Source organism: Pleurodeles waltl, chromosome 5 (assembly GCF_031143425.1).
Source record: "Pleurodeles waltl isolate 20211129_DDA chromosome 5, aPleWal1.hap1.20221129, whole genome shotgun sequence".
NCBI classification, from domain to species: domain Eukaryota; kingdom Metazoa; phylum Chordata; class Amphibia; order Caudata; family Salamandridae; genus Pleurodeles; species Pleurodeles waltl.
This window is the reverse complement of record NC_090444.1, coordinates 1,696,442,149-1,696,456,761: the sequence shown is the minus strand read 5'-3', so window position 1 is coordinate 1,696,456,761 and position 14,613 is coordinate 1,696,442,149. Positions and strand designations below refer to the sequence as shown.

Genomic DNA, 14,613 nt, shown 5'->3' with positions numbered 1-14,613 from the left:
GGTGATGCTTTTGGACCTGATGATGTTGGCAAGTGAGGTCAGGTAGATGTTGTAAGGAAATGCCTCCTTGGCATGGTTACCCCCTAACTTTTTGCCTTTGCTGATGCTAAGTTATGATTTGAAAGTGTGCTGGGACCCTTCTAACCGGGCCCCAGCACCAGTGTTCTTGCCCTAAACTGTACCTTTGGCTCCACAATTGGCACAACCCTGGTACCCCTGGTACCAAGGGCCCTGAGGCCAGGGAAGGTCTCTAAGGGCTACAGCATGTCTTATGCCACCCTAGGGACCCCTCACTCAGCACATGCACACTGCTTCACAGCTTGTGTGTGCTGGTGGGGATAAAAAGACTAAGTCGACATGGCACTCCCCTCAGACTGCCTGTAGCATAGATAAGTCACCCCTCTATCAGGCCTTACAGCCCTAAGGCCGGGTGCACTATACCACAGGTGAGGGCATATGTGCATGTGCACTATGCCCCTACAGTGTCTACGCCAAACCTTAGACATTGTAAGTGCCGGGTAGCCATAAGAGTATATGGTCCGGGAGTTTGTCAAACACGAACTCCACAGTTCCATAATGGTTATACCGAAAACTGGGAAGTTTGGTAACAAACTTCTCAGCATAATAAATGCACACTGATGCCAGTGTGCAATTTATTGTAAAATACACCCAGAGGGCATCTTAGATATGTCCCCTGAAAACATACCCGACTTCTAGTGTAGGCTGACCAGTTCCTGCCACACACCAGACATGTTGCTGGCCACATGGGGAGAGTACCTTTGTCACTCTGTGGCCTGGAACAAAGCCTGTACTGGGTGGAGGTGCTTCTCACCTCCCCCTGCAGGAACTGTAACACCTGGTGGTGAGCCTCAAAGGCTCACCCCTTTTGTTACAGAGCCCCAGGGCATCCCAGCTAGTGGAGATGCTCGCCCCTCCGGCCACTGCCCCCACCTTTGGCGGCAAGGCTGGAGGAGATAATGAGAAAAACAAGGAGGAGTCACCCACCAGTCAGGACAGCCCCTAAGGTGTCCTGAGCTGAGGTGACCCCTGCCTTGAGAAATCCTCCATCTTGGGTTTGGAGGATTCCCCCAGTAGGATTAGGGATGTGCCTCCCTCCCCACAGGGAGGAGGCACAAAGAGGGTGTAGCCACCCTCAAGGACGGTAGCCATTGGCTACTGCCCTCCCAGACCTAAACACACCCCTAAATTCAGTATTTAGGGGCTCCCCAGAGCCCAGGAAATCAGATTCCTGCAACCTGAAGAAAGAAGAAGGACTGCTGACCTACAAGCCTGCAGAGAAGGAGGAAGACAACAACTGATTTGGCCCCAGCCCTACCGGCCTGTCTCCAACTTTGAAAAACTGCTCCAGCGATGCATCCGACAGGGACCAGCGACCTCTGAAGTCTCAGAGGACTGCCCTGGACTACAGGACCAAGAAACTCCCGTGAACAGCGACCCTGTTCAAAACCAGCTACTTCTTTGTAACAAAGAAGCAACTTCCAAAGATTTCACGTTTCCCGCCGGAAGCGTGAGACTTCACACTCTGCACCGGACGCCCCCGGCTCGACCTGCAGAAAACCAACACCTCAGGGAGGACTCCCCGGCGACTGCGAGCCCGTGAGTAACCAGAGACGACCCTCCTGAGCCCCCACAGCGACGCCTGCAGAGAGAACCCAGAGGCTCCCCCTGACCGCGACTGCCTGTAACAAGGGACCCGACGCCTGGACCCAACACTGCACCCGCAGCCCCGAGGACCTGCAGGAACCGAACTTCAGTGCAAGAGCGACCCCCAGGCGACCCTCTGCTTAGCCCAGGTGGTGGCTGTCCCAAGAAGCCCCCCGTGCCTGCCTGCAACGCTAGAGTGACCCCCGGGTCCCTCCATTGTTTTCAATCTAAAATCCGACGCATGCTTTGCTCACTGCACCCGGCTACCCCTGTGCCGCTGAGGGTGTACGTTGTGTGCCTTCTTGTGTCCCCCCCGGTGCTCTACAAAACCCCCCTGGTCTGCCCCAGAGGACGCAAGTACTTACCTGGTGGCAGACTGAAACCAGAGCACCCCTTTTCCCCTTAGGCACCTATATGTTTTGGGCACCTCTTTGACCTCTGCACCTGACCGGCCCTGAGCTGCTGGTGTGGTAACTTTGGGGTTGCCTTGAACCCCCAATAGTGGGCTGCCTGTGCCCCAAAAATGAGACTTGTAAGTGTTTTACTTACCTCCAAGACAAACCTTTACTTACCTCCCCCAGGAACTGTTGATTTTTGCACTGTCCACTTTGAAAATAGCTTATTGCCATTTTTACAAAGACTGTATGTGATATTGCTTTCATTCAAAGTTCCTAAAGTATCTAAGTGAAGTACCTTACATTTAAAGTATTAACTGTAAATCTTGAACCTGTGGTTCTTAAAATAAACTAAGAAAATATATTTTTCAACATAAAAACCTATTGGCCTGGAGTAAGTCTTTGAGTGTGTGTTCCTCATTTATTGCCTGTGTGTGTACAACAAATGCTTAACACTACCCTCTGATAAGCCTACTGCTCGACCACACTACCACAAACTTGAGCATTCGAATTATCTACTTTTGCCACTATCTTACCTCGAAGGGGAACCCTTGGACTCTGTGCACACTATTTCTTACTTTGAAATAGTATATACAGAGCCAACTTCCTACAGATGTTGAACAGGGTGGGCTGAGGGATGAACCCTGAAGGACTCTGTAGATCAACCCCTTAGATTTCGATGTATATGGTGGTAGTGTGACTTGTTCTTCCTGAGATTAAGGATCCTGTCCAGTTGAAGGCCACAGGCTCCACAGAGATTAAATAGGATGCAGGATGTGGTTTATCCCTGGGCCATTATAGCTCAGATGTTGTCTTTGGCCGCAATGAGTTCTCTGGATTCCTGATTGAGTGTGGTCCAGTAGTTAGTGGTGTTCGGGGTGGGATGGAAGTTGCTCAGCTCGCTAGGGTCAGCTGATGTTTTTTTGAGGAGTGCGTTGACTGCTGCATGTTTTCAGTCTTCTAGGAAAGTGACAGATTTGATGGAGTTGTTGTTGATGTTGGGTGAGGGCGCTGCTGATTGATGGTCCTCCCATGTTGTAAATGTAATGGGGACATGATACCATAGATGCCCTGGAGTGTACTGTTTTCATGATCGCTGCAGTGTCTTTGAGTGTTTTCCATTCAGTCAGGTTTTCGTCTTGGTTTGTGGTCGTCAGATTGGTGGTGAGATCTTTGGATTTTGATTGTTCAGAGTTGCTGTAGATCTTTTCTGATTTGCTGTGGAAGAAGTTTGATAACTTGTTGCAGAGTTTCTGTGAAGGAGTGATGTTATTGGCTTCGGTGATGGTGATTTATTTGACGATTGTGAAGATCTCCTTACAGCTGTTGAATCTCACCTCTATGTTGTTCAGTTTTAGTGCCCTTCTTTTTGGGGTAGCATCTGAATGCGCCCTTGTAGGTGGTTCTGGCGTCAGCATCATAGGTAGTTCTCTATTTTCTTTCTAACTGCTTACAGGTTTGTTTGTTGGTTTTGGTGGTCATGAGGGTGTTTGCACAGATCTTGATCCATTCGTTGAAGTTGCTGGTGTGTTTGTTGGTTCATCTTTATTTGTTGGTTTTGATGAACACAAGGTAGTCTGAGCAGTTCGGGATCCATTTGTTGAAGTTGGTAAGGCCTTTGTCGAGGATGCTGGTGATGTTGTGTTGGTCTGTTTGAGGTCATTGAGCCAGTCTTCCTCAGTTACTTTTCAGCTTGAGCTGGGTAGGCTAATGCTTGTAGTTGGTGAGGTGGAGTTGTAGGTGAACCTGTCGCTGGTGGTGAAGATTGGATCCAGGGTATATCCTGCAATGTGTGTAAGGTCTGTGACCTGCAATGTGTGTAGGTTCTGTGATGAGATGGGTGAGTCCGATGTCCAGGCTTTCAAGGGGGCTGTGGAGCAAGGGTCCTTTGGGTCCTTGAGGTGGAAGTTGAGTAGCAGGAAGTCCTTGGGGTTGATAGTGAAGTGGACGATAAGGTCTGTGATGCGGTTGCCAAAGTCTCTATCAGAAAAACAAGTTACTTATCTTCAGTAACACTCTTTCTGATATGGATTCTATCTGACCCTACCATCCTCCCTGTTCTGTGATTTGGCTCTACCCATTAATAAGATCCCAAGTCTAGGAACCTGCACCTAGTCTACAATTTGCTTTGGGGTCTCTGCATCTGGACATGGACGTCTTGAAAGCAACAGATGTCAGTGTGTGGGAGTGGTGTCTATATAGACCCCGCACGTCCATTCCGGAGTGGAACAGTGGAGTGCATAGCCGCACAGTTTCAGCAGAGGTACTGCTGAAAAGTTTCTGAATCCAGTCTGACCCAGATCCCATCTGACACCTACGAACTATTCAGAAAAAGAGGAATCTGCGACTAGATAGTCTATACCTGAAAGAGCACTACCTAAGGTAAGTAATTTGGTCTTATAAATCCTACAGTATCTGTGTGAGTGTGTGCGTGCTGATATGGGAAAAGTTCAGGAGCAAACGGGGTAAGACGCTCCTAAACCCTGCAAGTTCTCTGGCACGCCTTTTGTCCTCCGGCACGCCTTTTGTCCTCCATATATCTCTCCTGTCCATTTTCTGTTGTTCCACAACAGGATGCCTACATGCCCTACTCCGTAAGTTAAGAAAATCTAATTAAAATTACATTTAAAAAAAAGGTAAGGTGCTACTTTAGGCATGCGTACCTCACACAATATACTCAAAAGTTTCTTTACATCAGACTGATAATTTGTCTACCTGTAGCGACAATTACATTCTGACATTACACAAGGCTTCACCCTGTCACATGCTGTCTTTAGTATGATAAAACCGTTCCAGTAATAATTCAAGGCAGTTTAACAATTTAAAGCAAAGTTCCTATTGTGATGCAGTAAATCAAAAACTCTCTCAAGCGTCGTCTTTTTACTTATTTTTTGGCAATGCTTGTTTTTTTCTCAGAAAGATATACGCTCTTTTCAATTTTATAGGATAAGCTATCTACTCTGCCTACGAATACAAATTGCCTATACACCAGAGTACTGTTTTGCTCCAGCTGTGTTAGCATACAAATTGGTGTCTTTTAGATCCCAATGACAGGCTGCCCTAGTGGTTTGGTTAGTAGTTGATTAGGAAAGGTCTTTATGTTGAGGGTGCCAAACACTCTGTTACCTTATGGTTCTTAATACACTGCAGTATCATTGTTTTTACTTTCAAAAAATGTTCATGTCTTCTTTTGTGTAAATTCCTACTTTTATGTAGTGTCCCTTTTTGCCTCAGCCCAGTAATTGTTTTAGATGCTCAGTCCCTGCTGAGAGTCATCAATTGATGGTGGTACCTGCAAAGTTTATCTGGATAGCAAGAATAAAAATCAGCTTGCCTATGTAATGTATGAAATTTCTCCTTCATTGAACTCCCCCAGCATTATTCTTATTCTTATTTCATCTTCTCCAGTAAACGTTGTGTCTTCAGGTTATGTTCGCATATCTTCATTTAAGTCCCTTGAGGTTATTTTTAATATGGTAAACAAACATCATCTTTTACCTGCAGACAAGAGGCTGTTTATGCAGTTGTCAACAAGAAGTCTGCTTCAAGTTCCTCTGTGCCTGGAGAAGGTAAGAATAACTTTTTGGTCCACTTGGAACTGAAAAAACATTTGACATAATTGTGAAATTATTCTGATAACTTTAAGATTTTTTTTTTCATTAGGTGTGCATTCATTTATTTATGACAAAAGGTAACAGACATTTTAGTAAGCCCAAGTCTAAAGTTGTGATTCTCCTTCTGAGATGGTAACATTGTAACATGAGCCAATTCACATTTAGGGTTCCCCAATAGATACAGCTCAACATATGCTTGAAACTCAGGTCATTCAGTTAAGGCATGGCCAGGTTGGCTGCAAAACGTTTTGGACTCTGAACTTGCTCAATTCCTCAAATGTAATTAGGGCAGGTCTCAGCTCAGATTCTCGCTTGTCCTCCACATTAGAACCGCTTCTGTCCTCTCTTAAAAAGTCGAGATGTCCCTTTTATAGATGTCTAACGATAGCAGCACACATCTAGTGTTGTAGTCTTAGTCATTGCCTTTTACTTTTCAGCAACTTCCTTTCATGGACCTAGTCAGAATTCTGATGGGTACTTCTAGCTGTACATTTCTCACCTTTTAAATTCCTGCATGTGCCAGACTGGAACTGGAAGCTCTTTCGAGCAATTGTTCTGATACACAGATATGTGACACTACCCAACTCCACATCAACTTCCGCCAGTCCCAGAAAATGATGACATGGATTCACAAATAGGCCCCAGCCCTACATGCTAATCTCATGTCCTTTTTTCTGGTGCATTTTGACCTGGATCCGAAAGTCTGCTTAAAGTTTTTTGTGTGTTGTTCACCAACTTCCAAAACTGTATTATCTGATAGATACTTCTAACCACAGATTCCTCATCTTAGAATACTCCCCAGACACTAGATTGGATTCAGAAAGCTTTCACTAGTAATGCTCCTGCATGCCACTTGGTGGCATTGTGTGACTCAGTGTTGGCTCTATACCACCCCGGAACCCTGTGCACTGACATCAGTTCTGATCTTTCTGATCCTTCTTATATGGATCCAGAGCCCCCCTTCCAATTTCGTTGGTCTTCCGACGACTCCAAAAATAGAAATATCCAGTGTGCTAGGGTACAGTATCCCCTCTAAAGACTGCAGTTTTCACTCCATGGCACAGCTAGAGAAGACAGATGTCACTCTTCGACCTGCACAAGGTGTCTCTTCTGTTTGGTCTCGGGACACAACTCAAATATGTACAAGAGTGCCCTCATTAACTTTAAGGTGATCTGGGACTGAGGAGCAAAGCTGTATGTTGCTGAATAAAAGAAGAAGTTGCAGGTCTCATTTAAGTCCCAATCGAGGACACAGATTAACTCCCACTTCCAAGGTCATTCCTGTGAGAGCTTGTGATAGAAGTCCTTTGGTAAGTCAAAATTGAAGTGCTAACTGTAAGTACAAGAAAGCGAAGAATGGCTCAACCCTATCCCGCCATTCTGTATACAAAGAGAAGGTATTATAGTGTCAGTCGGTCTTCCTTCAGATCGTTGGCTGCAGAGCTAATTCCTCAGTTGGTCCTTGTGTGCCCCGAATTTCTTTGGCCATCTGGGGCACAGTAGCAAATTGAAGCCTTTTAAGAGTACCATTCTGCAGACCAGGGATCTCCAAGCTTTTCTGTAATAAGGGAAACTTGTGTTCAGTGAAAATAAGCCCCAGCTACTAATATTATTAGTGTTGTAGTTGTAGTAGTGACCACATCAAAAAATATTCTGTTAGTGCCACCCACCACCCCAATGCAAGATTACCGGCAGTGACAACCTCAGAAGCAAGACAATCAGCGAGGAGCTCAGGAAGGTCCTGAATACCTCCATTCCTGTGGCCTCCTTCCCTGAGGTCCGGAAGCATGTTGATGTGAGGACCCTCCTTAAAATGCCACACTGGCCCATCTCTCTGCTCCCCTATTCAACAAAGGTCCTCGAAAAAGCCATCAACCATCAACTCACCCAACACCTAGCAGCTCACAACCCCATTGGATCCCTCCCAGTCTTGATTTTAAGCTAACCACAGCACAGAGATAGCCGTGATTGCAGCCACAGATGACATCAGAGCCCTCTTGGACTGTGGAGAAACAGCAGCCCTCATTATCCTGGACCTGTCCACCTCATTTGACAATGTCTCCCACCACATCCTGATCAACAGACTCCCCCACATCGAGATTCAAGAAAACACCCTCAAATGGATTGCCTTGTTCCTCACCGGCAGAACCCACAGGAACCTAAAAGATCAGTCTCCCACCATTCACCCCAGGGCCCAAAAAGATCCTCTGTGGAGTCCTGGACCACTGGATGGACTCAGATGAATTAGTGTCCATGACGCTCTGGAAAATGTAGCCCCTCTTTCAAATTTCTTCCACTCTTGGATTAAAGACATTGTTGTGCAGTGCTTGCAGGAACAGAACAAGGTCCTGACAGAGTTTTGAGGGTCATTGTCTCCTCTTGAGATTGCTCATGTAGGGCCCAACCCCTAGAGGCAACAAGTGACAAAGGGCATTTTCTGATATCAGTAGAACCTCTGTGCAATCATCATCTCTCACTGGCATTGCTGCTTATTTATAGAACCCAACCCCTAACAGAGTCAATTTTAGAGAAGTGGAAATAAAGAGTGCGCACTGGCATCTACCTTCCTAAATATCAGTGAAAGCCTGGGAGGGTTTAAAGAGCACTTCTGATGAGAGCAAGGACATCTCACAAGTGTATGCTCCACAAGGAGGGATTGCAGTGCATCTTGGGGATACCATAGTTGAAACTGTTTACAAGAGCCATTGTCAAAAAGTGGAATTGTATTATTTTATTGATCGTCTTTTATAGTTCCTCATGTATATCCGTTTTGAAACAGTTTAATAAACTTCAGTATGTGGTAGCCCAAATCCTTGTTATTGGAAAAGTTAATTGATGTTCATTTCACTTGTTTATTCTTCCATATTGGATCAAACTCATGTGAAAGTTCTCATTTTGTTTGTGCACAGGCCTCTCCTCTAGTTGGATGTATCCTCAAAATTAACTTGGTTATCCTTTAATTGGTTGTTAACTTAATTGTATCCAGGATCTTGTCACTAACTGCATTTGATGTGTTTTGGTCTGGTCACTGGTGAAAACATTTCTGTTGCTTTTTCATGTACGGTGTGTTTTTGCACAGGATGTGCAACCGGATTATTTGGCATCATTGGGCCAGGCCTCCCATGTAACATTTATAAAAATAACTCCAAGAGGAAGAGATGGCTAAAGGTTCTGGCAATTAGTCGCCTCCTTTCTCTACCTGGCACAACTAAAATGGTTGTTATGAGAGAAAACAGATGCAGCAGCCCTGCTTATTTTTTTTTTAAACTGTGGTAGACTTCAAGCTCCTCAAGCACAATGTCACCAACAGCATGAAAGGGATAAATGCAGATACCGAATATTCCTTTAGTGAGAAGCAGAGGGCAATTGGAGATCTTCTTGTGGAATGGTGATCTGTGTCAAAGGGCACAGAAAGGAAGGAGCGGACATGCAGGGGTGGCACCTTTCTGGTGATGTCGCTTCGCTGCTTCTGGACGCTATACAGCTACAGTGCAGCCAAGCAGTGCCACCTGCCAGGCAAAGCGTGGGGGGTAACCATGTCAAAAAGAGGCCTTTTCTCACAGTCGGTCATTCTGGGACACATTGCCGGTACTTCAACACTGGCCCCAAGATCCACACTGGTTCCCACCATACCAACGCAGATTGGACCCTGAGCTCAAGTTGGCCTGAACTCAACCAGTAATGGGCTACAGGATCACAAAAGAGCAACTAATTATAATGCAGCCTGACTCTAACCCAACACCTCTACTGCATTGCAGTTACGAATAGAGGCTTCATTTCCTTTGTCTCTGGCACCTGCTTTGTGCATGATCCAGATAGGGTGCCTCAAGATACTGATGATGAGGAAGGAGATGCTCTGCTCCCTTCGACCTACAAAATCCCACTGGGTTGGAAACGTCTGCTGAAAATGAATTAGACTCACCACATATATTACTAAAGAAGGAGACTTCTTTGTTTGCACAAGTGGTTGAGGGGGTAGCTGAGATGCTAGAATCGCACTTCCCTCCCTCGAAACGAAATCCAATATCCTTATAGAGATTATTCAGCAATGGCTTATGACCTCTGAGCCATTTGTCTTTTAATGAAGCTCTATGCAGCACTTTAATAACTTTGTGGTAAAATCTATGTTTTTCCTCTTCAGTTATCAGATTAGTAGCCCTGTGACATTGACCTGTGTAGGGTTCCTCGATTATTTTGGCTAAACCTCCTACACCGGTGAGCCTTATTGTTCAGGCCTCCTTTAGCAAGGTTAAACCTAACTCCATAGATTTTCCATATTTCCATACCTTGATGACTGGCTGTTGAAAACTGGTTTGCCATAGTCTGTTGTAGGCCACCTCTGAATGACAGTGGAAATCTTGATGTCCTTGGGTTTCATCATGAACCAGTCAAAGTTGCACTTAATTTACTCACAGAGGCTTCCTTTCATCGGGTTGATTCTGAATACGGCGAGTTTCAAGGTTTTCCATCCCCACCAGGGAATCCATGACACTTGGGCTATGACTCTGATATTTCAGGTTCACTCCTGGATTTCGATGAGTATGGCTCTGAGGCTTCTTTGTCTCGTGGCCTCGTGTATCGCCCTTGGTAGAAACTTCAGGTGGCAAAGATGAGCCCTTCAATATAACTTAAAATCTCAGTAGGCCCAGCACCAAAACTGCCTTACAGGCTCCAGTCAGGTCTCAACGGAGAACAGTCCGAGAGCTGCGGTGGTGGCTAACTTATCCCAAATTGTCCTGCAGCAGACTGCTCTCCCTTATCCACCCAGAGCTTATATTGTTGTTTATGCACTTCTGCTGGTCTGGAAAAGTCATCTGGGAGAGGTGGAGATCTGGGGTCTCTGGTCCCGGCTGAGAGCAAACTCCATATCAGTCTTCTGAGTTTCTGGCCATTTGTGGCTTGGTATCTGAAACAGCAGATTATCTAGTGTCCAACTACCTGGCCAGGTCCTTGAATGCCAGATCAGACAAACTAAACAGATATTGCCTGGCGGGTCACAAGTGGTGGCTGCATCCTTAAGTGGCGCAGGGCATATTCGATCAGTGTGGAGAGCCCCGGTTGGGCCAGGAGAGTGTGGTACCTGGAGCTCCTGAGCATGAGCATCTGTCCTCCAATAGGGCTACAACTTGGTGAGGCCCTTCTGTCTCAGCAACTAGGCAAGATCCTCCATCTGAACCTCCATAACTCATACCACCATGCGTTGTCATTGAGCTGCAGCAATTTATTACATTTGAGTTGGCATGTGAAGTGGTAGATGTAATTCACTCTGCCAGACCCCCTTTCACGTAATCCATCTATGCGGGCACTGGGACAGATTAGTTACAATGTGGTTTATTAAAGGTTGGTACCCATGTTTCCACCCAAGCCATTAAGAAACTGTTTGCAATGCCCCAGTGATAGCTTAACTTGGTCTTGACATTTCTCATGTGTATGCTCTTTGAGTGTACGCATAGTGGCTCACTGCATCTCTTGTCCCTGAAAGCTAACTTCTTCTTTGTAATTGTATCTGCTCATCCCATGAGTGAGCTGCAGGCAAACTCACCACACCACCTTCTTTCTAGACTAATCAGTGTAGATGACTCTGGCGACCTTTTTTATTGAAAGTTCTGACTCTCTTCCTCATTGGATAATGAATTACGTCACCAGTGTTTTACTTCTGTGATTAATCAAAAGTGAAGGAGATTCTCCATTGGTTGGACACCCAAGAGCGCTTATCATCCCCAGCAAGGGTGACGATCAACTCTTTGTGGGAATTTATGAGCTCAGATTGGTAGGGGTGTGCCAGTTGAAGTGGTAAGTAATCTGCAATAAGGTCTGCTATTCACTGACAAGTGAACTGCTTCCCTGACCCCCCTTTCACCTGGGCCAAGGCTGGCACAATTGCATTGGTACACAGGATTCCTGTTCTTGATATCTACCAGGTTGTGAGGTCATCATCGTTGTGTACTTCCACAGCGCACTTAAGAGCTAGATCCAACAAGAAAATCACTTGGCTTATTGAGTCCTACAGGACTTTTTTATATCTGAGCCCACTGCTAGGACCCTCCACCCGAGAGGTACTGCTTTGATATCTTTTTTAAAAGTGAGGAATTTGTAGTTAGAAGTATCCATCAGAAGAAAAAGTTACTTTGGTAATGCTCTTTCTGGTGGAAACACTGTCTAACTACAGAATCCTCACTGCCCTCCCACATCCCTATCCTGCGGTGTGATACCAGCTAGCAGTATCTCTAGTTATGCGATCAGCACAGTCACTTACAGTTGTTTTACACTCCACATCCAAGGATGAGGAAAAGACAAGAAAATGATGTCAGTGTACAGGGGTGGTGTTTATATGCTGCACCTCTTTGTCATTTCCTAGACTCTATCTAGCTAGTGTGGTGCTGTAAGGTGTCACCTACCAGTGCATGGGAGCACACTCGAGTCAGGCCCATGAAGGATTGAGTCAGGCCCCTGAAGGATATCCCAAAAAGTAGGAAATCTGCAATTAGATTATCCAAGAACGTTGCCGAAACTAAGTAACTTGTTCTTTTCTTTTTGTCTGCCTAACTCTCATATGTGCAAGGTTTATCCCCTTCACTGCCAGGGCTTTTCCCCCTCAGGTGCCAGGCCTGTTTTTTGGCTGTTTGGATCAGTTCTCGCTTAGGTCCTCATAACGTTTTGTCCACATGAGCTGCCCACGACAAATTTGTGTCCTTTTTTTTCCAACATCCTAGGTATTCTAGCGGTACCCAGAGTTTGTGGGTTCCCCTGAAGGAGACCAAGAAATTAGCCAAAATAGAGCGAAAATTTCGTTTTTTTGCGAGAAAAAAAATGGGGGGAAAAGGGCTGCAGAAGAAGACTTGTGTTTTTTTCCCTGAAACTGGCATCAACAAAGGGTTTGCGGTTCTAAACCACCAGCTTCCAAGCTTTCAGGAACAGAAAGACTTGAATCAGAAAACCACATTTTTCAACACAAATTTGACATTTTACTGGGACATACCACATTTTTACTATTTTTTGCGCTTTTAGCCTCCTTCCAGTTAGTGACAGAAATGGGTGTTAAACCAATGCTGGATCCCAGAAAGTAAAACATTTCTGAAAAGTAGACAATATTCTGAATTCAGCAAGGGGTCATTTGTATGGATCCTACAAGGATTTCCTATAGAAAATAACAGCTAAAATACAAAAAATATTGAAATGAAGGTGAAAAAAACAGCCATTTCACTCCACGTTTTACTCTGTAACTTTTCCCTGCAATGTCAGATTTTTGAAAGCAATATACCGTTACGTCTGCTGGACTCTTCTGGTTGTGGGGATATATAGGGCTTGTAGGTTCATCAAGAACCCTAGGTACCCAGAGCCAATAAATCAGCTGCACCTTGCAATGGGTTTTCATTCTTTACCGGGTATACAGCAATTCATTTGGTGAAATATAAAGAGTGAAGAATAGGTATCAAGAAAACCTTTGTATTTCCAAATTAAGCACAAGATAAGGTGTTGAGAAGCAGTGGTTATTTGCACATCTCAGAATTCTGGGATCCCCATACTAGCATGTGAATTACAGGGCATTTCTCAAATAGACATCTTTTTTACACACTGTCTTACATTTGGAAGGAAAAAATCTAGAGAAAGACAAGGGGCAGTAACACTTGTTCTGCTATTCTGTGTTCCCCCAAGTCTCCCGATAAAAATGGTACTTCACTTGCGTGGGTAGGCCTGAAGCCCGCGACAGGAAACGCAACATGGACACATCACATTTTTATATTGAAAACTGAAGTGTTTTTTGGGAAATTGCCTAGCTGTGGATTTTGGCCTCTAGCTCAGCCGGCACCTAGGGAAACCTACCAAACCTGTGCATTTTTTTAAACTAGACACCTAGGGGAATCCAAGATGGTGTGACTTGTGGGGCTCTGACCAGGTTTTGTAACCCAGAATCCTTTGCAAATCTCAAAATCTGGCCAACAAAACACGTTTTCCTCACATTTCGGTGACAGAAAGTTCTGGAATCTGAGGGAAGCCACAAATTTCCTTCCACCCAGTGTTTCCCCAAGTCTCCCGATAAAAATGGTAACTCACTTGTGTGGGTAGGCCAAGTGCCCGCGAAAGGAAAGGCCCTAAAACGCTATCTGGACACATCAAAATTATCAAATACAAAACTACCTGTTTTTGCGGGGGCGCCTGTGTTTTTGGTCCTGGGCTCAGCAGCCATACAGGGAAACCTACCAAACTCAGACATTTCTGAAAACCAGACACCAGAGGGACTCCAGGGAGGTGTGACTTGTGTGGATTCCCCCAGTGTTTTCTTACCCACAGTTCTCAGCAAACCTCAAATTTAGCTAAAAAATCACATTTTTCCCACATTTCTGTGTGGGATCACCGCACCAGGACAAATTTCATACCACCCTACATTCCCCTCAACCTCCCAGTAAAGATGATACCTCACTTGTGTAGGTGGGCCAAGTGCCTGTGACAGGGAAGAGCCAAAAACATGTAAAAATTGAGGGGAACCAAAGCGGGTCCAGAAGGGCAGATTGAAAAAAAACATTTTAAGGCTGACAAGTGGGCCAGAATTTTTAGCAGTATAGATGAGACAATGCTGGGTGGTAGGATTTTTGTGGATTCCTGCAGATTCTGCAAGGTTCCATCACAAAAATGTGGAAACAATGTGTAATTTCTAGCAAAGTTGGAGGTTTGCAGGGCATTATGGGTAAGACAGTGGTGCAAGGTGCATGTGAAGCGCACCACCCTGGACTCACCCAGATGTTTAGTTTTCAGATGTCTAGGTCTTGTGGGTTTTTCTCATGGCAGCGTCCCAAAGTCCAAAAAGTGCAGCCCTCACCATTCCAAGTGGGACAATTTTGAGAGTTACCAAGGTCTCATGACCCAAATGTAAAACCAAAACCCAAAATAATCAAATGACCTCTTGCTTGCTATGGGATAAGATGTTTTAGTGTGCGGGG

General features: G+C 45.2%; 1 protein-coding gene across 6 annotated transcripts in view; it reads left to right on the top strand.

The window, feature by feature from the left end:
* Positions 1–14,613, top strand: part of ITSN2 (intersectin 2) — a 1,003,157-nt gene that overhangs the window by 669,003 nt on the left and 319,541 nt on the right. For all 6 annotated transcript variants that reach the window (XM_069236034.1, XM_069236039.1, XM_069236035.1 and 3 more), the window contains one exon: positions 5,565–5,629. In XM_069236034.1, coding sequence (XP_069092135.1) covers positions 5,565–5,629 — 65 coding nt within the window. The remainder of the gene's footprint in view (positions 1–5,564; positions 5,630–14,613) is intronic.